This window comes from Carcharhinus amblyrhynchos, chromosome 23, assembly GCF_965287045.1.
Source record: "Carcharhinus amblyrhynchos chromosome 23, sCarAmb.v2.hapA, whole genome shotgun sequence".
Lineage (NCBI taxonomy): Eukaryota > Metazoa > Chordata > Chondrichthyes > Carcharhiniformes > Carcharhinidae > Carcharhinus > Carcharhinus amblyrhynchos.
The window spans coordinates 6955119-6977679 of record NC_137346.1 but is presented as its reverse complement, the minus strand read 5'-3'; the positions used below and the strand labels follow the sequence as shown (position 1 = coordinate 6977679).

The 22561-nt window shown below is 47.2% G+C and overlaps 1 protein-coding gene across 1 annotated transcript in view; it reads left to right on the top strand.

Annotated features, from left to right (window-relative positions):
• Positions 1-22561, top strand: part of gdpd1 (glycerophosphodiester phosphodiesterase domain containing 1) — a 42754-nt gene that overhangs the window by 14966 nt on the left and 5227 nt on the right. Inside the window, exons 3-6 of the mRNA XM_080210543.1 lie at positions 9497-9632; positions 12824-12869; positions 15322-15443; positions 19007-19096. Coding sequence (XP_080066669.1) covers positions 9497-9632; positions 12824-12869; positions 15322-15443; positions 19007-19096 — 394 coding nt within the window. The remainder of the gene's footprint in view (positions 1-9496; positions 9633-12823; positions 12870-15321; positions 15444-19006; positions 19097-22561) is intronic.

The window sequence follows — 22561 nt, the reverse complement described above, 5'->3', positions numbered from 1 at the left end:
TTGTTATCAGTTGAAGTAAAAGTCAACCAACAGCCACTGTGGGATTTGACCACCCCCCCTTCACCCCCTGATCTGGGCCTCTGGATTACTTACCCCAACACCATTGTCTCCCTGACTATTGGTTAAGATTATGCATTGGGAGTGGGACTTGAACCCACAACCTCCTGCCTCAAAGCTCACCAGTCTATAACCATCTCTCTCTTTCAGTAATTATTTAGTGGATTGCATTATAACCAGGGGGGTCAGAATAAGGAATCAAAAGTAAGCCTCGGTAATGGTGATCATGAAACTCACCGTTTGTCATTAAAATCTCCATCATTTATAATCATAGAATCCTACAGTGCAGAAGGAGGCCATTCGGCCCATTGAGTCTGCGCCGACCACAATCCCACCCAGCCCCTAGCCCCATAACCCCTTGCATTTACCCTGCTAATCCCCCTGACACTAGGGTCAATTTAGTATGGCCGATCCAATTGAACGGTGGTCCCTGGCGCTGTGAGACAGCAGTGCTAACCACCGTGCTGCCCCCTTCAGGGAAGGAAACCCAGTGTTTCCAGACCCGCAGCAATCTGGTTGAGTCTTAGGAAGCCTAAAAATCTCCCTTGAACATAACAGAACCTTCAGAGAGGCTACCAAAGTGCTTTCTGTTAAGTTCTTAAACCTGAAGGAATGTATGGCCTGGGATAAAGAGCCCACATGACGGGATTAGATGCAGAATAAAATCAGCACAGCGATTATTTGCAATGGTGCGTTTTTTAGGAACCAATTGTATCCCCCGCTTACCAAATGTTCTCTCCCCTCCCCCCCCTCCTAAGTTGGCTCCGTTGCGTCGTCCTGTGTTTCCTTTATAATTTAACCCTGAATTTTCTTGTTCTGAGCACTGTCAACGCACTGTGCCTTGTGTGGGGTTAGGGTTAGGGTTAGGGGCTGGGCCTTGCAGCCGCTCCTTGTTCCTGGAATCTTGAAGAATTGAGTTTCCTGATCATCAGTTTAAACGCACCTCGGGAGTTCCTGCTGCCGTTATGTGGGGGTCTTTGCTTTGGGAGGTCGCTGAGCCAGAGTTTGAGCTCTAGGCTCGAGTCCTGCCCTGGAGGTTTCAGCACTTTGATCCAGGCTGACACTTCCGTGCTGTGCGGAGGGAATGCAGCGGAGTCTGAGGCGCTGCCTTTGGGATAAGGTGTTAATCGGAGACCCTGGCTGCCGCCTCTGGTGGATGCACTATTTTGAGGGACAGTTTTTCTCCATGGTCCTGACCGCTGTGGGTGCACCCATCTGACTGGGTGTCAAAGCTGCCAACACATCACGTGTGGCACGGTAGTTAGCGCTGCTGCCTCACAGCACCAGGGACTAGGGTTCAATTCCGGTCTCGGGTCACTGTGCGGAGTCTGCACATTCTCCCTGTGTCTGCGTGGGTTTCCTCCCACAGTCTAAAGATGCGCAGGCTAGATGCCCCCCTCCCCCACCCCGGCAAGATCCCAGGGTGTTATTTAGAAGTTTGGAGCAAGACGATCCCCCATCCGGTGTCCTGGATAATATCTGTCCCTTGGCCAAAAGGTTATAGAATCCTGCAGTGCAGAAAGAGGCCCTTCAGCCCATCAAGTCTGCACTGATCCCACCCAGACCCTACCCACCACCCCCCCATCCCTACATATTTTACCCACACATCCCAGGACACTAAGGAGCAATTTTAGCATGGCCAATCGACCTAACCCGCACATCTTTGGACTGTGGGAGGAAACCGGAGCACCCGGAGGAAACCCACACAGACACGGGGAGAACGAGCAAACTCCACACAGACAGTGACCCAAACTGAGAATCGAACCCAGGTCCCTGGAGCTGTGAAGCAGCATTGCTAATCACTGTGCTACCAACCGCGCCGCCCCAATGATCAGGTTATCCAATCGTTATCACGTTGCGGGAGTTTGCTGCGTGGAAATTGGTTGCCACGTTTCCCCCTTTATCAGTGACTAACACGTCAGAAAGCACTTCATTGCAAAGCACTTTGGGACATCAGATCTATGTGAAAGGTGTCCCATTATTACAAACCTGTATTTCTTTATTGTCTCAAACCACTCCTCGTCGTTGTGGATTCCACATTCTTGCCACTCCCTAGGACTTTCTTCTGAACTCCCTGTTGAATCGTACTGGTGACAATCTTGTGTTTTGGATTCTTCACGAGTGGAAACATTTTCTTGGTGTCCACCCTGTTAAAGCCCCTCAGGTCTCCCCTGATTCTTGTCTTTTCTGGGGATGGGTTTGCCAGCCTGTTCAATCTTTCTTGATAATGAGCTCAGGGCCTCTGGAACCCAGCCAGGTAGTAAATCATTGATCTGGCTGTGAGCTAACCCTTTGGATAGTAGCACTCTGTCTCCACTACACGGCCTTATCTTTGTTTTTTTTATCAGTTTTCGGGATATGAATGGCCCTGTCAAGGCCACGTTTATTGCCCACCTCTCCTTGCCGTGCGGGGAGACCTATCAGGCCACCCTGAGACAGTGCCCCTCCCTCCATGCTGCAGAATCTGACGATGAAGGAATACGTCCCCTTTGGGACGGTATCCGTGATATTCCCACTCTCAACAAAGACAGCTCGGGATTTGCCTCCGATGTAATATTAGTGTCCTCTTGTTTCTGCTTCATTCATGAAGAAAATGATTCTCCTTGCTTGTTAAGAACATAAGAACTAGCAGCAGGAGTAGGCCACCTCGAGCCTGCTCCGCCATTCAATAAGATCGTGGCTGATCTTTTTGTGGACTCAGCTCCATTTACCCGCCTGCTCACCATAACCCTTAATTCCATTACTGTTCAAAAATCTATCTTTACCATTAAAACATTCAGTGAGGTAGCCTCAACTGCTTCACTGGGCAGGGAATTCTAATTCCCTTTGTGTGAAGAGGTTTCTCTTCGACTCAGACCTAAATCTATTCCCGCTTATTTTGAGAATATGCCCTCGAATTCTAGTTTCAGCCCCCCCCGCAGTGGAAACAACTTCCCTGCTTCTAAAATATATGTTTCTATAAGATCTCCCCTCATTCTTCTGAATTCCAACGAGTATAGCCCCAGTCTACTAAGTCTCTCCTCATAAGCCAATTCTCTCAACTCCAAAATCAACCTAGTGAGTCTCCCCTGTGCCCCCTCCAGTGCCAGTATATCCTTTCTCAATAAGGAGACCAAAACTGTACCCAGTACTCCAGGTGTGGCCTCACCAGCACCCTATACGGCTACAACATAACCTCAGTTTTTAAACTCCATCCCTCTAGCAATGAAGGACAAAATTCCATTTGCCTTCTTAAATACCTACTGCACCTGCAAACCAACTTGTTGTGATTCGTGCACAAGGATACCCAGGTCCCTCTGCACAGCAGCACGCTGCCACTTTTTACCATTTAATAATGGTCCATTTTGCTGTTATTCCTGCCAAAATCAATGACCTCACACTTACCAATATTGTACTCCAACTGCCAGACCCTTGCCCACTCAGACTGTCTACATCCCTTTGTAGGTGTTCCTCAAAAAATCTATTCAACAACATAGAGGCATCGTTGGGTAGGAGATTCAGAGGGGATTTGAAACAAAAAATACTCACTCAGAGGGCAGTGGGAATCTGGAATGCATTGCCTGGGAAGGTAGTGGAGGCCATAACCTTAGAATATTTCAAATATGTCGTAACATTCAGGGTTATGGGACGAGTGCTGGAAAATGGGATTAGTGCAACTTTAGTAGGAAAGCGGTGACAAAGTGGTATTGTCACTGGTCTAGTAATTCACAGACCCAGGGTAATGCTCTGGCACCCAGGTTCAAATCTTGCCACAGCAGATAGTGAAACTTGAATTCAATTAAAAAAAAATCAGAGGGTGGTGAGTATGTGGAACGAGCTGCCAGAGGTAGTAGTAGAGGTGGGTACAATTTTGTCTTTTAAAACGCATTTAGATAGTTACATGGGTAAGATGGATAGAGGGGGATATGAGCCAAACTTGGGCAATTGGGACTAGCTTAGTGGTTAAGAAAAGGGGCAGCGTGGAGAAGTTGGCCTGAAGGACCTGTTTCCATGCCGTAAACCTCTCTGACTCAAAGTCTACTGATGACCATGAAACCATTGTCATAAAAATCTCATCTGGTCCACTTATGTCCTTTAGGGAAGGAAATCTGCCTTCCTTACCCAGTCTGGCCTACATGTGACTCCAGACTCTCAATGCTGTGGCTGTCTTGTACATGCCATCTCTGAAATGCCGAGTCACTCCATTCAAGGGGCAATTAGGGATGGGCAGTAAATGCTGGTCTGGCCGGTGATGTCCATTTAAGAGTAAAAAGAGTTATTGTCGGTCCAGCTTCAATCGGCCAAAGGGCCTTTTTTACTCTGTACAACACTGTGACAGCCTGGATTTGGAAACATTGTGCATTTATATAGTACCTTTTAGGGAGTAAAACATCCCAAAGTGTTTCACTGGAGCTATTATCAAGCAAACTGCGAGTCTGAGCCACACTAAGCAATCCTTTAGGACAGGTAATGTTTGGACCAAGGAATTTCTTCATGGAGGACAGCAAACGGATGAGTTTAGGGAGGGAATTCCAGGGCCCGAGGCAGCTGAAGGTACAGTGCTGATGGTGGGGTGATTAAAATCGGGAACAGATGAGAGAGGTCAGAATTAGAGGAGAACTGCTGTCAAACGATTGTGTGGCTGGAGGAGAATGCAGGGATAGGGAGGGACGGGGCTTAGATCGGGAATGAATCCATGTCAGTGAGAACTGAGGTGATGGTGAACGGGTGCAAGTTAAGACGCAGAGCTTTGAATGGTGTCAGGCTGACGGAGAGCAGAGTGTAGGGGAGCAGCCAGGACTGTGTTGGAATAGCCAAGTTTAGAAGTCAAAAACCTCAAACACCACTTAATTTGTGTTTTGATAAGAAATAAAACTGATGTGAATCACTTTGGTATTGAACCTCCCCATCTCTCTCGGTGGAAAAAATAGTCAGGAAGCACCAGTCCCTAATCTTCCACAAGAAATAGGCACAGGAGTAGGCCATTCGGCCCATTGAGCTTGTTCTGCCATTCATTATCATGGTTGATCATCCAACTCAATAGATTGTTCGCACTTTCTTCCCCCTCCCAACATATCCTTTGATCCCCTTTGCCCCAGGAACTATATTTAACTCCTCCTTGAACACATACAAAGTTTTGCCCTCAGCTGCTTTCTTAATCATAGCCCAATGACCTTCTACCTCCTGTTTTTAAAGAGATTTGTGCACAAGTTAACTTCAAGACACAGTGAGGTGATGGCCTAGTGGTATTATTGCTTGACTATTAATCCAGAAACCCAGCTAATGTTCTGGCAAACCGAGTTCGAATCCCACCTCGGCAGATGGTGGAATTTGAATTCAGTAAAAAAAAAATCTGGAATTAAGAATCTACTGACGACCATGAAACCATTGTCGTGAAAAACCCGTCTGGTTCGCTAATGTCCGTCAGGGTAGGAAATCTGCCGTCCTTACCTGGTCTGGTCTGGTCTACATATGACTCCAGAGCCACAGCAATGTGGTTGACTCTCAACTGCCCTCGGGCAACCTCTCTTTGTAACTGTGTCCAGCCCCCTGCTCCAGGAGTTGACTGGCTGCCTAGCTGAAGTCACTGTGCGGTACAGGAGGTGCAGGAAGCTGTACTGTAGGATGAGTCACCACTCTCACAGGAGGGAGGAATTTGGACAGGAACAAATAACTGTGGTGAAATGAGCTGTATAATTAACATAATGTCCTAATCACTGCTTTGGCTTCTTTAAAGTGAGAGAAACGCAATCTTGCTTCTATTAACGAGTGAATTAAAGAAAGTCCAACAAGGTTTAACACTCAGCAGGAACGGATTAAAGTTTAATGTAAAGTTACATCACAGAACAGCAGGACGCACACTCTTCCCTTTTTTTAAAAAAAAAATCACCTTTCACATCCATTCCAAGAGCTTAAAAAGTAGCGAGGCAGTTCTGCCAAACCCTTCTAAAATCGGGACAGACACAAGAATACCAAATTTCAAATGTTCGCTGCAAGGGGAAAAGGACAGTGGTCGATCTGATTTGTGTCCAAACCTTGCAGCTTTTTTTTGTATTACCCGGGGGTTTAGAGAATCCGGGGATCCTGTGGTTTCCCCGGTTGTTTTCTCCACTCTAACTCCTCAGCCGGAGTCGACTTGTCAACCAATCGGCATCCTTTTTCCTGTAGTACAAATTGTTGTGATTGCTTGGGGCTTGCCACAGGACAGGACACTCTGGAAAAACATCTCCCTCTCTCTCTCTCTCTCTCTCTCTTCAGCGGTTGTCAAGTTCTGCACAGTTGAGAAACTTTCTAAAGGCCTCGGGTGGAGAACTGTGTTCAGTTTTGGGTGCCGCACTTTAGTCTTTTTTTTTACGAGTTTATAAGTTTATTGATTAGTGTCACAAGTGGGCTTACATTAACACTGCAATCAAGTCACTGAAAATCCTCTAGTTGCCACACTCAGGCACCTGTTCAGCTACAGCGAGGGAGAATTTAGCACGGCCAGTGCACCTAACCAGCACATCCTCTGGATCGTGGTAGGAAACTGGAGCACCCAGAGGAAACCCATGCAGACACAGGGAGAATGTGCAGACTCCACACAAACAGTGACCCGAGGCTGGAATTGAACCTGGGTCCCTGGCGCCGTGAGGCAGCAGTGCCAACCACATGTGCTTGAGGGGGTGGATTGGACCACGCCTTTCCAAAATCTGTTGCCTCTGAGAGGGCAGCACCCCCTCATAGCTTCACTGGTAATGCCAGCCTCGATTTCTGTGCCCATTTCCTGGAGTGGGACTTGAACCCACAACCCGCTGACGCGGGGGAGTGACCGTGCTATCCACAGAGCCAAGATGCAAGTTATGGGAGTTTATTTTTCACACCAAGGCCATTCTAATGACGCAGGGTGACGATGATGTCAGCACAAAGCAGTCTCGAGATGGTGACCACTGGCTGCTGTTTAAAGACAAACTGGGTCAGAGCAAAACCATATAAATAATTCACAACATGGAGCAGTTACCTGATATAAGTTGTGGATTCGGATAACAGAATCCTAAACTGCTGACAGTGTTTCCATCTTTCATGTAAGATAACCACAGCAACTTGCATTTATATAGCACCTTTAACCTAGTGTTAATGTCCCAAAGCATTCCACAGAGTAACTACCAGACAAAATAAACAGAGCGACCTGCCCATGCCCGTCACACATTGGTTCATTGAGTGATACGTTGTTGGTGTTTAATCTGCAAACCAGCCAGTGGAATAACAGGAGGTGGTGTGGGAAGTGGATCCAGGCTGCTGAATTGGGATCCAGTCCTGCTCAGCAGCAACGACACACCCTTGGAGTGAACCCACTGCAGTGCTGGGGTACTGCCCAATCTGCTCAGTTAGCATCTGTCCAATATGCAGGCTGTTTTTGTACGGCTGTGTATTCTTCAAGTCCCTGTATGTTGTGTACTAAACCTCAGTTAGTGAATTAATTTGTTACAATTTCGGACACTGGCCCGATCTGTGCCTGTTCAGGTGATCCGTTCAGGGGGATCCCTCTCTAGAATCTTGTATGTTGCAATGAGAGCCCGTCTCATTCATCCAGACTCCAGAGATTCTAAGCCCACCGTATTCCATCGCTCCACATCTGGCAGTCCTCGCGTCCCAGGGAGGTTTAAAGTTTATTTATTAGTGTCACAAGTAGGCTTACGTCAACGATGCAAAGCTACTGTGAAAGCCCCCGGTTGCCACACTCTGGCACCTGTTCGGATACACTGAGGGAGAACTTAGTATGGCCGGTGCCTCCTCCCAGCACATCTTTCAGACTGTGGGAGGAAATCGGAGCACCCTGAGGAAACCCACGCAGACACAGGGAGAACGTGCAGACTTCAACAGACAGTGACCCAAGAATTGAACCTGAGTCCCTGGTGCTGTGAGGCATTCGACCTCTGATCTTCGGGTAAACGTTCTCCAAGGCGGCCTTCATGACACACGACAGCGCAGAGTCGTTGAACAGAGACTGATAGCCAAGTTCCGCAGACATTAGGACGGCCTCACCCAGGATCTTGGGTTCACGTCACACTATCTGTAACCCCCATGACTTGCCCGAAATTGCAACATCTCATTTACTGTGCTGTCTGGAGACAATACACATCTCTTTAACCTATGCTTAATGCTACCTCCATTCACACTGTCTGCACCTTTAAGACTTGAATAGCAGATTAGCTGTAAAGACTCGGATTCTAATCAGTATTCTGTAAACTGTGTGCGCCTTTATATGCCCTTCTCTGATCCGAACTTTCCACTCACCTGACGGAGGAACAGTGTTTCTAAAAGCTTGTGGGTTTACTATCAAATAAACTGGTTGGACTTTAAACTGGTGTTGTGAGACTTTTTGCTGTGAGGCAGCAGTGCTAACCACTATACCACTGTGACACTTGACACCAAAACTGCGTAGAATACTACAGGGGTTGTCTCAACAAAGCCCTATGCAATTAAGCCACATTTCTTTAATCTTATTCTCCAGTTCTGTTTGCTGTGGATGAAGTTATCCACTCCCCTGGACAGAGGCACCTGAAAGCGTTTAGCAGAGATCTTTGCTTTAAACTACGAAGAGCTTTGAGAGATCTAGGCACACACTCAATGGGCTGAATTGGCTTCCTGTGCTATTATGACTTGACATATTTCCTCTGCGGGGTGACCTGGTACAAGTGACCAGAAAGTTTAATATTAAATTGATGCCACGTGAGTACCTAGAAAGAGACTTGAGGGTTGTTGGGACTAAGAAAATGGCATGGAGGTGAGCAAGTAGCTTTTCAGAGGCAAATGGGTAAGTATTTGAGGTGGAGGAAGCTTAGGGGACGTTGGGGGAAGAGTAGGGCCGTGCGCCGAACTTTGCCCAGGGCTAGCAGAGAATGGGTGCACTCCATGGGCTGGTGTGTTGTCGATTCTTTCCTGTCTTCAGGTTGGGCAGCACTGTGGCACAGTGGTTAGCACTGCTGCCTCACAGCACCAGGGTCCTGGGTTCGATTCCCGGCTTGGGTCATTGTACAGACTCTGTACAAAAATTCTCCCTGTATCTGTGTGGGTTTCCTCCCACAGGCCAAAGATGCGCAGGTTAGGTTAATGGTCCTGCTAAATTATGCATAATGTCAGGGGGGAACTAGCTACGGTAAATTCATGGAGTTAAAGGGATTAAGGTCTGGGTGGAGGGATTGTGGTGGGTGTGAACTTGATGGGCTGAATGGCCTCCTCCTGCGCTGTGGGGATTGTATGATTGCAGGAACCTGTGTGAGATGCTGCTGGAGGAAGTTTAAATTAATCTTGCTCTGGATTTTCTCAGAGTAAGAGTGTCCTGATCGTGTGTAGGAAGCTGGGATTGGAGGGAAAACTGCCATTTTATTTACCAACATTGAATATTTGTCTAATCAAAACCTGCAATTGGAACTTGGTATTTGCGAGAGAAGAAAACTCTTTTACCGTTTAACCGTTTCAGTGCCGTGCAGTTGGGGACGGAGATGCTGGAGCTCGACTGTCACCTGACCAAAGATGAACAGGTGGTCGTGTCACATGACAGCAACTTGAAACGAACCACAGGGCTGAACGTGGACATCAGCGACCTCACGTTTGCAGTAAGTGGTGAGCTTCTTTCTGTCACGTTGTACAACCTGACGCACAATTCGGTCTCACTCGTCAGTGTGTCTCATGCATAATGAATGTTGGCAATCCTGACAGCCATTTTGTGCACAGCAAGATCCCAGGAATGACAAATGAAAGACCTGCACTGGCTGTGGAAGGATTATGGCGCAGCACATAAGGTGAACTTTCTGTTCTTGTTTGAACACTGGCACCGGACTAATCGGATTGATGTGAACAAATGGGACACCCATAATCTCTACAGAAAGGGCTCGTCCCTCGGTGCAGTTCTCCCTCGGCGCTGACCCTGCCACAGCGCGCCCCTCCCTTGGCACTGACCCTGCCACAGCGTGCCCCTCCCTCAGTGCTGACCCAGCCACAGCGCGCCCCTCCCTCGGCGCTGACCCAGCCACAGCGCGCCCCTCCCTCGGCGCTGATCCTGCCACAGTGCAACGCTCCCTTGGCACCAACCCGCCCCTGCTGGCGCGGCGCTCCCTTGGCGCTGACCGGGTGCTTATCTGGCTGGATTACCCGCTCAGGTTCTGGAGGGGGATCTTTAATGCATCATCTACTGACTCCCTGATGATGACTGGACTGGCGTGGGGTGTCTGCTGTCGGTGCACTTCTCTGAAATCCTGAACAGAGAAAACTGCAGAAAGTAGTTGCAAATGTCTGCAGATAGATTTCTAATAAATCTATCTGCTCTACGCTATAACGATGACCGTACTATTAAAGTATTTAATCGGCTGTGGAATGCCTTGGAACATCCTGGAAACAGCTGTGGAAGTGAAGTCTTCTGGACTTGACTGAAGCAGAATGAATAAAACTGGGACAGGAACTTTTTTTAACAGCCGTCCCAACATTCCTAACTTCTGGCATGTAATCACGCAGGTGCTGTTTCAGGATGTGCTTCTTTGGAATGATTGAGTAATGTTAAATGATCAAACTGCATTCCATTGAGTAATGGCCTGGGGTAACAGTCCAACATCTGGATAGCTAGGGAGCCAAAGGCCACAGGTTCAAAGCTGCAAAGGGCAAACGTTATGACAGATATGGAGAGGGAGGTTGTTGCCGGGGGTGCGTGCGAGATTGGAATGTTTGAGGTGAGAAGCCTGGGCTTGTTCAAGGAGCAGCGGAGTGCCCCAGCAGGAAGTCAGTGGTGTCGGTTATCAGATCAGCTAGGCTGAAGGGCCTGTTCTGTCAGAACGATCCCTGGCAATGCTGAGATTCTGATAATGACATTCAATTTGGATTGGATAATGTCCAAGTCATTCCGTCCACTATCAGTGGCCAAATCTCAGAGCGTGACTCAGTTTATCTCTGACTTGCCTCCAAATCCAAATGATCAGGACTTTAGCACACAACCCAGACACTGGTAGCTGGTACAGTACGGGAGGAGGGCCACATTGTCAGGTGGCTTTAGATGAGGAGACCGTACAAAGCCCTACAGTGTAAAAGGCGGCCATTCGGCCCATCAAATCTGTACCAATTCAGTATCTTACCAAGGTCCTTTCTCCCCCCCCCACCCCATCCATGTAACCCCCACACATTTCCCATGGTTAATCCATCTAACCTACATCTCTTTGGACACTAAGGAGCATTTTAACATGGCCAATCCACCCAACCTGCACATCTTTCGGACTGAGAGGAAACCCAAGCACCCGGAGGAAACCCATGCAGACATGGAGAGAACATGCAAACTCTGCACAAACCGTGACCCAAGGCCAGAATTGAACTGGGTCCCTGGAGCTGTGAGACAGCAGTGCTAACCACTGTGCCACCATGCTGTGAGGTCCTCTGTGTTTGCAAACTAGAAGCACTTGCATCTTGTTTCACCAGCTTAAAGCTGATTTAAGTACAAACTATCATGGGGAAGCAGTGTCGCCAAGTCTTAATTATATTCTAGAACATAACCTTTGACCATGTTCGTGGTAATGTTTGCCTAATGTATCATCCTTTACAATAATTAATCAGTTACAATCCTCAATCACCTATGCTCTGGGAATTGCTCTATTTGTGTAAGCTAGTTTTATTGGTTAGATGTACCATGTCCAGATCATATCCCAGACTGTATTTTGCTTCTTGAGTTGTCTAGAAGATTCCAGAACAATCTGAGGGTTTACAACCGTGGACTAGTATTCCAGAGACGCAGGTTCGAATCCCCCCATGACACATTGTGGAGTTTAAATTCAATTTTAGGGAGAGTCGATGGCCGAGTGGTATTAGCGCTAGACCATTTAATGCAGAAACTCATCTAATGTTCTGGGGACCTGGGTTCAAATCCCACCACGGTAAAACTTGTATTCAATAAGTGTCTAATGATGACCATGAAACCATTGTCGATTGTCATAAAAACGAGGAAGGAAATCTGCTGTCCTTACCTGGTCTGGCCTACATGTGACTCCAGAGCCACAGCAATGTGGTTGACTCTTATAATGATCCCCAAGGGCAATTAGGAATGGGCAGTAAATGCTGGCCAGCTGGCAATGCCCACTCATCCCATTAAAGAATTTTTAAAAATGGATCCAGCTCACTTGTGAGATTGATTGATTGAAGGGCAGCACGGTGACCCAGTGGTTAGCACTGCTGCCTCATAGCCCCAGGGACCCAGGTTTGATTCCCGGCTTGGGTCACTGTCTGTGTGGGGTCTGCATGTTCTCCCCATGTCTGTGTGGGTTTCCCCCCACATTGAAAGACGTGTTGGTTGGGCACATTGATCCGAACTAACGCCGGAGTGTGGCGACTAGTGGAATTTCAGTGACTTCATTGCAGTGTTAATCTAAGCATTACTGTGACTAATAAAACTTTAACTTTACAAAAAGCTGGCTGAGTACACGTAAGAAAGCTTAAAATAGATCAATAGCTGTTGATAAACAAGACGCAGAGCCAAGGTGTAGCGGGAGGAACAATGGTTGTTTGTCCAAATAGATTCCCAAAGGAACTCTCCTCCATTCAGCAGCCCTTCATGTTCTGAATGAGCGGTGCCTTTCCTGAGTGAGTAACCCTGCGTTTGGACATTGGATGTCTGTCTATTGCTTTGCTTTGGTTTCCGTGACTGGTAACTTCTATTTTTGGAACTAGCGTTGCTGAGGTATCGGGTGGCTACTCCATATCAATGCATGGGTAATCAGTGCATGAATGTAATCTCTTCTCCTTTTCCTTTCTCTCCCCGCCCTGCCTCTCTAAGGAACTCCCGCCTTATCATTGCAAACTTCACGTCTCATTCAAGAAAGGTAAGCAGTTTACTAGACTTATTGAAGCAACAGAGTGGTGTAATGTGTCCCACTGCAAGAGCCAAGGAAGGTTTCTCTAAAATAACTGCAGGGTAAATGTACCATTTTATCTGTTAGCGCCAGTTATCTGTTGTAATGTTCTGCAGTAATGTTAGCTGATCTCTGCAGGGAGGACTCAAGGGGGTACTGCAGTCAGAGTCTTGTGTACGACAAGGGGCAGAATGAGTCCTGGGATTCTTTGTACTGACCTGTGACCTCTGAATAGGATTACCAACTCTGGATTGTATTCAACTTCCAATTTAAACCATCCAGGTTTCCTGACAGATAATCCCATACAGTAACTCATCAGTTATGGTGGCCACAATACCCACAATCCTCTCTGCTCAGGAAAGTGCTCTATCATGTGGTTTTTAGATACTTAGAATCCCTACGGTGCAGATGGAGGCCATTTGACCCATTGAGTCTGTACCGACCACAATTCCAGCCAGGCTCTATTCCCATAATGCTCATTTACCCTGCTAATCCCCCTGACGTTAGGATCAATTCAGCGTGGCCAGGTACCCTAAACCAGAAAGTATACATAGGCAGTGGAAATGGTTCTCCCTAGGGGGGAAAAGGGCATTAGAAGGGAGGTGATGATGTAGTGGTATTGGCATTGGACTAGTAATCCAGAGACCCAGTCGTGCTCAGAGGACCCGGATTCGAATCCCACCACAGCAGATAGTGAAATCTGAATTCAACAAAATCTGGAATTAAAAATAATAGTGACCATCACGCCATTGTTGATTCGCGTAAAAACCCATCGGGTCCCCAGTGCCCAATAGAGAAGGAAACCTGCCATCCTTACCCACTCTACCCTACATAGAACAGAATCCCTCCAGTGCAGAGGCCATTCAGCCCTTTGAATCTGCACAAACTGAGTATATCTTACCCAACCCTCTCCCTGTAATCCTGTGTATTTACCACAGCTAATTCCCCTAACCTATTTAACATGGCCAATCCACCTGACCCGCACATCTTTGGAGTGTGAAAGGAAACCGAAGCACCCAGAGGAAACCCAGGCAGATACGGGGAGGACATGCAAACTCCACACAGTGGCTCAAGTCGGGAATTGAACCTTGGCCCCTAGCACAGTGAGGCAGCAGTGCTAACCACTGTGCTACCAAACCCACAGCAACGTGGCTGACTCTGGATAATGAAGTTGGGGGACAATTGGGAATGGTCAATAAATACTGTTCCCGTGCTCTCCCAATTTCCTTCTGAAATCACGATTTGTCTCTGCTTCTGTTCCTGGTGGGCTGCAAGTTCAGGGCCGCTAGTGTTCTTCCTCACAGCCCTCCTCCTGTCGCCCGAGCTCTGTGATCCCAGAGCTACTCTGCGGGAAGAAAGCTTCACCATCTGGGGGTGCTGACCAGAATGGGGTGCTGGCGAGACGCTAGGAGAAAGTGGGCTGGGCAGGGAGCACTCAAGAACACCTCTGCCGCCCAAACTGACTTGGAAGCCACCCCACCCTCCACCCTGACTGCCACCTGTGGCTGGCACTTCACTCCCAAGCTGCCACCGGCAAACGCTACCTACAGCAATCCCCCCCCCACCCCTGCCCACAAACACACACACACACACACACACACACACACTTTGTGACTGAGAGCTGGGGTCTGCACACGTGCGGCACCACAATGCGCGCAGATAGACGCAGAAGAAATCCAGGGCAAATAGTGTCCCGGGAAACTCGGATCACTGGCACGGGACAGAATGCCAAATTCCAGGTCTTTCCCAGAAGATACGAGGTGATTGGTCTCCCTGCAGAAGAGGCCAGAATTGGGCTAATATTGAAGAGGATGGTTAAATTTCCCCCTAATGTCAGGGGGTCCAGCAGGGTAAGTATGTGGGGTTATGGGGATAGCGTATGGGTGGGATTGTATTGATGCAGCCTCGATGAGCTGAATGACCGCCTTCTGCACTGTAGGAATTCTGTGAAGACCATAAGACATAGGAGCAGAATGAGGCCACTCGGCCCATCGAGTCTGCTCCCCCATTCAATCATGGCTGATATTTTTCTCATCCCCGTTCTCCTTCCTTTTCCCCATAATCCCTGATCCCCTTATTAATCAAGAACCAATCCATCTCTGTCTTAAAGACACTCAATGACCCGGCCTCCACAACCTTCTGCGGCAAAGAGTTCCACAGATTCACCACCCTCTGGTTGAAGAAGTTCCTCCTCATCTCTAAAGGGTGGTTGTGGATAGGGGTCAGAGGTCAGCTTCAAGAAGCTGGGATTGGAAAAATCAGTGCGACGCACAGACCCTGCACATTGACCGGCAGAATCATCGGTCCTTGCTCACCTGACAACATCCCTTCAATAATCCAACTCGTGAGCGCTTTGCTATGTCTGTGCGGGCTGTTGGTCCATCAGTTCAATCTGGGTTTGATTGTTTGTCCTTTGTTTTAGATAATTTCTGTGTGGGAGGTGAAGACAGAAGGATCCCTTTGCTGAGGGAGGTGTTTGAAGCCTTTCCGGATATGCCCATCAACATTGACATCAAAGTGAACAACGATATCCTCATTCAAAAGGTAGCAAAAAGGAGGAAACGAGCTTTGTCTCACCAAGAAAGGCTGAGTTGCTCGGGCAACATCTTGGTGGGGGGGGGGGGCATCAACCTCAACGTTAACTCTCTTCCCTCCCTCTCCTCTGACGCTGCCTGACCTCCTGAGTGCTTTCAGCACAATAGCTGAAGCCCACAAGGAGCCATTCAGCCCATCTTTGGAGGTTCTATCCAATTTACCCCCAGCTTTTAACCTGCAAAACTGGCTTCTCTTTTTAGTCCAGAGGTGTGCAGGTTACATTGGCCAATAGTATCAGGGGGATGAGCAGGGTAAGTGGGTTACGGGAAAAAGGCCTGGGTGGGATTGTGGTCGGTACAGGCTTGACGGTCGAATGGCCTCTACTCTGTAGGGATTCTATGAAGTGACTGGTTTCCAGAGCACCACCACCGCAGCAAGTGGAATTTAAATAAAATCTGGATTTATAAAGCTAATCTCAGTAATGGCAACCTTACTCAATTGTTGTAAAAACCCATCTGGTTCAATAATGCACTCCAGAGAAAGAACTCTGCTGTCCTTACCCGGTCTAGCCTACATTAAAGTTTATCTATTAGTGTTACAAATAGGCTTACATTAACACTGCAATAAAGTTACTGTGAAAATCCCCCCGTTGCCACAATCCGGTGCCTGTTTGGGTACACTGAGGGAGAATTTAGCATGGCCAATGGACCCAAGCAGCACATCTTTCAGAATGTGGAAGAAAACCAGAGCAACCGGAGGAAACCCACGCAGACACGGGGAGAATGTGCAGACTCCACACAGTGACCCAAGCCAGGAATCGAACCCGGGTCCTGGGCGCTGTGAGGCAGTAATACTAACCACTGTGCTGCCATGTTCACCAAATTTAGTGTGGACTCCAGATTCACGGCAATGTGGTTGACTCTTAACTGCCCTCTGAAATGGCCCAGCAAGTCAACCAGTTCAGGGGCAATTAGGGATGGGCAATAAACAGTTTGCTATCTTCCTAAAGATAATGAACAGAGGATTTGGGGGGGAGGAGAGAGAGCAGGTGATGAGAAACCAGCCCATGCTATGAGTGGTGCTGACCTGGAATACACTACCCAATGCTGATGGTGGAAATCTGACTGAGTATAGCCAGGCATCACCTGTCTCTGGTCGACTGCTGAAGAGCCGGAGAGAACATTATAAAAATATCAGCTTGTATTTATGTGGCGCCTTTAACACCATAAAATGTCCTAAAGCACTTCATTAGGAAGTTGTTACAAGTCAGGTCAGAGACATTAATGTGTTCCATGAAGCTCGCCTGACCTGTAACGTTTTATGTTGAATTTGGCTAGGATGAGCCTGAGGGATTTCACTCCAGGTGTGACCCACAAGGAGCTTTTATCAAAAACAAAGTTTACGTAAGAATATTGTTGATATGGAAACAATTAGCAAGAATTTTTCACAATTACAAACAAGAAACACAACCATCACATTGATGTATAAACTCTTAAGGAATATTTCTAATGTGTTCCAACCAAAGGCAACATCCCATACACAAACCCCTCCAAATCAGCACAGTACAGCATAGGGTAATGCCCACTTGTTACAGGAATCCTACCTCCTGGGTTCAATGCTGAAAATCCCTTGTGAAGAAACCCAGAAGAGGTTGTAGTCAAATCTGTTTCCCAAAACACAGCTCCTTTAAGGCAGGATGGCAATAAGTCTCTCCCTCAGCTAATTGATAATAGTTTCAGAACCAAAGAGAGAAACAGGAAGAGATGGAGAGACTTAGCTTGCTGCTAAACTGCTTCCAACAACACTCCCCAAAACCAAACTGAAAGCCCAAAGGGAAAAACCCTCTCGCCTGACTGCCATAGCTTAGCTTCACCCCTCAATGACATCGCCGAAGCTACAAGCTGTATGATTTTAATTAAGGAACCTTTCTTAAAGGTACACTCACATGAAAAGGATTATAAAGCAAAATTCAACCACAAGCTAAAATTAAATCAGGTGACCTTAGTCAAAGAGGTCAGTTTGAGAGAGCAGTGTGAAGGAGAAGGGGGTAAGTTAGAGAGGGAGGGAGGGAATTCCACAGCTTGGGGGCCAAGGCAGCTGAGAGCAATTAAAATGGAAGACACGCAAGAGGGAGAGATTGGAGGGAGGCAGCCATTGGAGGGTGTTATGGTTTAGGTCACAAACTCCAAAGTGTTTTATGAAACCTGACTGAATCATAAATTTTGCATTTTGAAGTTGGCGAGGATAAACATGAGCTGTTTCACCTCAGGTCTGATTCAAAAGACCCAGTAGGGAGCTTTTATCAAACAAGGTTTATTTAAGAATATAGTTAACATGTAGAATAAAAAAAACAAAAAACCTTTATCAATTACAATCATGATAATGTATAACTGTTAATGAATATATAAGCTGTCCCAGTCAAAACCAAAACCAAACTGACCTCAAAAAGGGCAACAGAGTAACACTGATTAGCACTGCTCCTTCATAGTTCCAGGGACCCGCGTTCAATTTCCAGCTTGGGTCACTGTCCATTTGGAGTTTGCACATTCTCCTCGTGTCTGTGTGGGTTTCCCTCAGGTGCTCCGGTTTCCTCCCACAGTCCAAAGATGTGCGGGTTAGGTTGATTGGCTATGCTAAAAATTACCCCTTAGGGTCCTGAGCTGCTTAGGTTAAAGGGATTAGCGGGTGAAATATGTCAGGATATGGGGGGTAGGCCTGGGTGGGATTGTGGTGCAGACCCGATGGGCCAAATGGTCTCTTTCTGCACTGTAGGGATTCTATGAAAATCTCTCATAGACAAAAGACCCTTTTCACAGGTTTAACAGCACAGACTAATGCTCACGTGACACTGGGATCACGGCCATTAGTTGAATTCTGCAGTCAGATGCTCTTGAGACTCAGTTTGAAGACAAGACAGCTTCCCAAAACACAGAATCTTTACTGCAGAATAGCAGTTAGGTGTGCTTTCAGCTAACTGATAAAACTTTCAAAATAAAAACAGAGAAAAAGAAACTCCTTTCAGCTATACTTCTAACCCTGCAGCCAAAATGAAACTGAAACGTAGAGTCACCTGATCTGCCCAGTTTTTCTTTTTCTCCTCCCACAATGACATCACCCAAGGCTGTGACCATGATCGAAAAAAATCCTCTTAAAATTACACTAACCTCACAAAGGACACGGGGAGCTTGGAGGCTGGAGGAGATCACTGAGATTAGGAGGAATCAGGTCATGGGGGGAGGAACGTGAATTTTAAAGTGGAGGGGTCGTTTAACCAGGAGCCGGTGCGATTCAGTGCGCGCGTGGTGGATGGGACGCTCGGAGTGAGATGGAACAACTGAGTTTTAGATAAGTTTGTGGAGGGTGGAGAGCAGCCAGGAATGTGGGAGAACAGTTGAGGGAAAAAAAGAGTTGAGCCAAGGCTGGGTGATGTTACAGGCGTGGAACTGGGCAGTCTGGGTGATAACGTGCAGATGTGATTGGAAAAGGACTAATTCCACCTCCTGTAGCAAAGTTTTGCTGCAAGAAAGCTGGTGCAATGAGACTGGCTGTCACCCAGTTCTGTTGTTTGACAGGTCTCGGATCTGGTGAAGGAGTTTAATCGACAGGACATCACAGTCTGGGGCAACGTCAGTGACCAGATTGTGAAGAAATGTTACAGAACGGTAAGTCTCACTGGATGAATCTAAGATGCAGCGTAAAGCAGCCACCAAGAAATCCCAACAAAGGATCCCAGGAAGAAACTTCCTCACCCAAAGAGTGGTGAGCAGAGTGAAACTCACTCCCACGGGGATTGGCTGAGGTGAACAGTACAAATGAACTTAAAGGAAAGCTAGAGAAAAGTGTGAGGGAGACGGGATCAGGTAGTTACAATGAGATAGCAGCTAGGAGGCTCAACTGGAACATAAACACCGGCCTGTATTAGTTGGGCCGAATGGCCTGTTTCTGTGCCCTATATCCTGTTTAATCTCCACTTGTGTCCTTCGGGTTTGGGAAGTTTTGATTGAGTTAACTGTGGGACCTTTGTCTCAACCTCCCTCTGCCCTTGGCCGCGTGGTAAAGTGGAAGTGGGCACAGTGTTTGTCATCAGCATCACTGCCCCTGAACTGGGTTCCATGGAGCAGCGGGCAGGTACCCTCCTGGAAGAGCCACCGGGTGTAAGAGACTCTGCAGAGCCTGCCCTGAGGAAAGTGGATGCTGGAAAGAGATAGGAGTTGGGCCATTCAGCCCCTCTAATCTGTTCCACTCTTCAATCAGATCATACCTGATCTGATCCCCAATATTTTATCCGCTCTGGCTCCATTATCCGTCGATAATGTTCCCCAATAAATCTAATCTGGAAAGACCAGTCTTGTTCTTGACCGTTGCCGTTCACTCCCGGTGTTCGGAGCCTTCAGAGGGAGTCAGCTCCACATTCTCACAGCTCATGTGACTGTGGTTGAGAGTGCAATGCTCTGTAGGTGTCTCCCTGGATACTGTCTTTGGAAAGCAAGCTGTTTCAGGAAATGGGGTTACTGAAGGGAGGGTATTTTGATCTGATTTGATTTATTGTCACATGTATTAATATACAGTGAAAAGTGTTGTTTCTTGCACACTATACAGACAAAGCATACCGTTCATAGAGAAGGAAAGGAGAAGGTGCAGAATGTAGTGTTATCATTCTTGACAAAATCTGCTCTCCGACAACATGAACCACGAGAACAACACCATCTTGTCTCAGTATTATCATTACAGAAAAACCATCATAGAATCCCTACAGTGCAGGAGGAGGCCATTCGACCCATCAAACCTGCACCCAGGCCCTATCCCCATGTATTTACCCTGCTAATCTCCCTGACACTACGGGGCAATTTAGCACGGCCAATCCACCTAATCTGCAAACCTTTGGACTGCGGGAGGAAACCAGAGTACCCGGAGGAAACCCACGCAGAGACGGGGAGAACATGCAGCCTCAACACAGACAGTCACCAGAAGTTGGAATTGAACCCGGGTCCCTGGCACTATGAGGCAGCAGTGCTAACCTCTGTGCCATCATGCTGTCCTTATGAATGTTGCATATGTTCAGGGAAAAGGCTACAACCTCTCTGCTTCAGGTCAAATTGGGTCCTTAACTCCTTCGTACCCTACTCTCTATGAACTTATAACAGGAGTTTGATGTATGAATGGAGAGAGGCACTCAGGGCTGGACTTGCTCACTGACTATTTGAATGCATTGGGACTGTTTTTAATACAGTTTCATATATAGATTAGACCTACGTTGACAGGAGAGTTTTGGTTCTCATTATTATTCATTTTAAATGTAATTTTTTTTCACAGATGAGCAAATGAATGAATTTAAGTGTGCACAAGGAAGTAAATCTCAATTGAATGGTGTCTTATTCCCAGCACTCACCAAGTGATTCCTGAATGGACTTGCTTGAATGTTAAGTTTTGTTGAAGTGGGTGTTTGGAGTTTCCCTTGCCAGAGAAAATCAGTGACTGGTTTCCACTTGCTCTGAGCAGCCAGTACAATGCGAGATCTGATCAGTCCTGTCTGTTCTGCAGGAACATGTGGTCCCTTTCACTCCTCTCTGTGCCAACAGCTTGGCAGAGAGAGACTGGTTTTGACATGCCAATTTAAGAAAGTCACCATTCTTGAGCATTACGAGACAAGTTTTTAAATGTTCTTTCATAGAATGCAGCCGTCGATTTGACTTATTATTTTCACGCGTATTAGTATACAGTGAAAAGTATTGTTTCTTGTGTGCTGTAGCATACCGTTCATAGAGAAGGAAAGGAGAGGGTGCAGAGTGTAGTGTTACAGTCATAGCTAGGGTGTAGAGAAAGATCAACTTATTGCGAGGTAAGTGCATTCAAAAGTCTGACAGCAGCAGGGAAGAAGCTGTTCTTGAGTCGGTTGACCTCAGACTTTTGTATCCTTTTCCCAACGGAAGAAGGTGGAAGAGAGAATGTCCAGGGTGCGTGGGGCCTTTAATTATGCTGGCTGCTTTCCCGAGGCAGCGGGAACTTCAGATGGAGTCAATGGATGGGAGGCTGGTTTGTGTGATGGACTGGGCTTCATTCACGATCTTCTGTAGTTCCTTGCAGTCTTGGGCAAAACAAGAGCCATACCGAGCTGTGATACAACCAGAAAAAATGCTTTCTATGGTGCATCTGTAAAAGTTGGTGAGAGTTGTAGCTGACAGACCAAATTTCCTTAGTATTCTGAGAAAGTAGAGGCGTTGGTGGGCTTTCTTAACTATAGTGTCGGCATGGGGGGGACCAGGACAGGTTGTTGGTGATCTGGACACCTAAAAACACTGGCCAGACCAGCATTTATTGCCCTCGTGGAGGCAGTGCTGAACTGTCTGTTTAACCGCTGCAGTCTGTGTGATGTAGGTACACCCACAGTGCTGTTAAGAAGTGTGTCCCAGGATTTTGACCCAGCAACAGTGAAGGAACGGCCAATATATTTCCAAATCAGGATGGTGGGTGACTTGGAGGGAATACAAGACTGAGTTGTTGTCATTTTTAATTCGGGGTTTGGGTTGGGGGGGATTAAGCCCCATTCCAAGACTAGAACATGTAAGCGAGGCTGGTTCTCCAGTGCTGCTCCGAAGGACTGCTGCTCAGTTGGAGATGCTGTCCTTTAATGAGGTTTTACATGAAGGCTGTGGGTGGACATTGGAGATTCTCAGCATGATTGGGAGAATGGAAAATCCTTCTGCTTTCTTGGCCAACATGACCACCCTTAGACACTGCCCCAAATAAATTAATGGGTATTTAGATACTGGCCAAATAGAGTTACTGAAGGAAGAGTATTTTGATTTGATTTATTATTGTCACATTGATTAGCATATAGTGAAAAGTACTGTTTCCTGCGCACTATACAGACAAAGCATACTGTTCACAGAGGAGGAAAGGAGAGGGTGCAGAATGTAGTGACAAAATCTGCTGTCCAAGAACTTGAACCTCGAGAACAACACCTTCAGTATTAACATCACAGAAGAACCAGCGTGGAATCCCTACAGTGCAGGAAGGGGCTTGGTGGTTTTGTTTGCACAACAGTGACGGCGCAGCCAAGAAACGGATGTGTTATTTATACACAAACTTCTAAACTTTGTCGACAGGTTCCTGGCCCTCGTGTGACG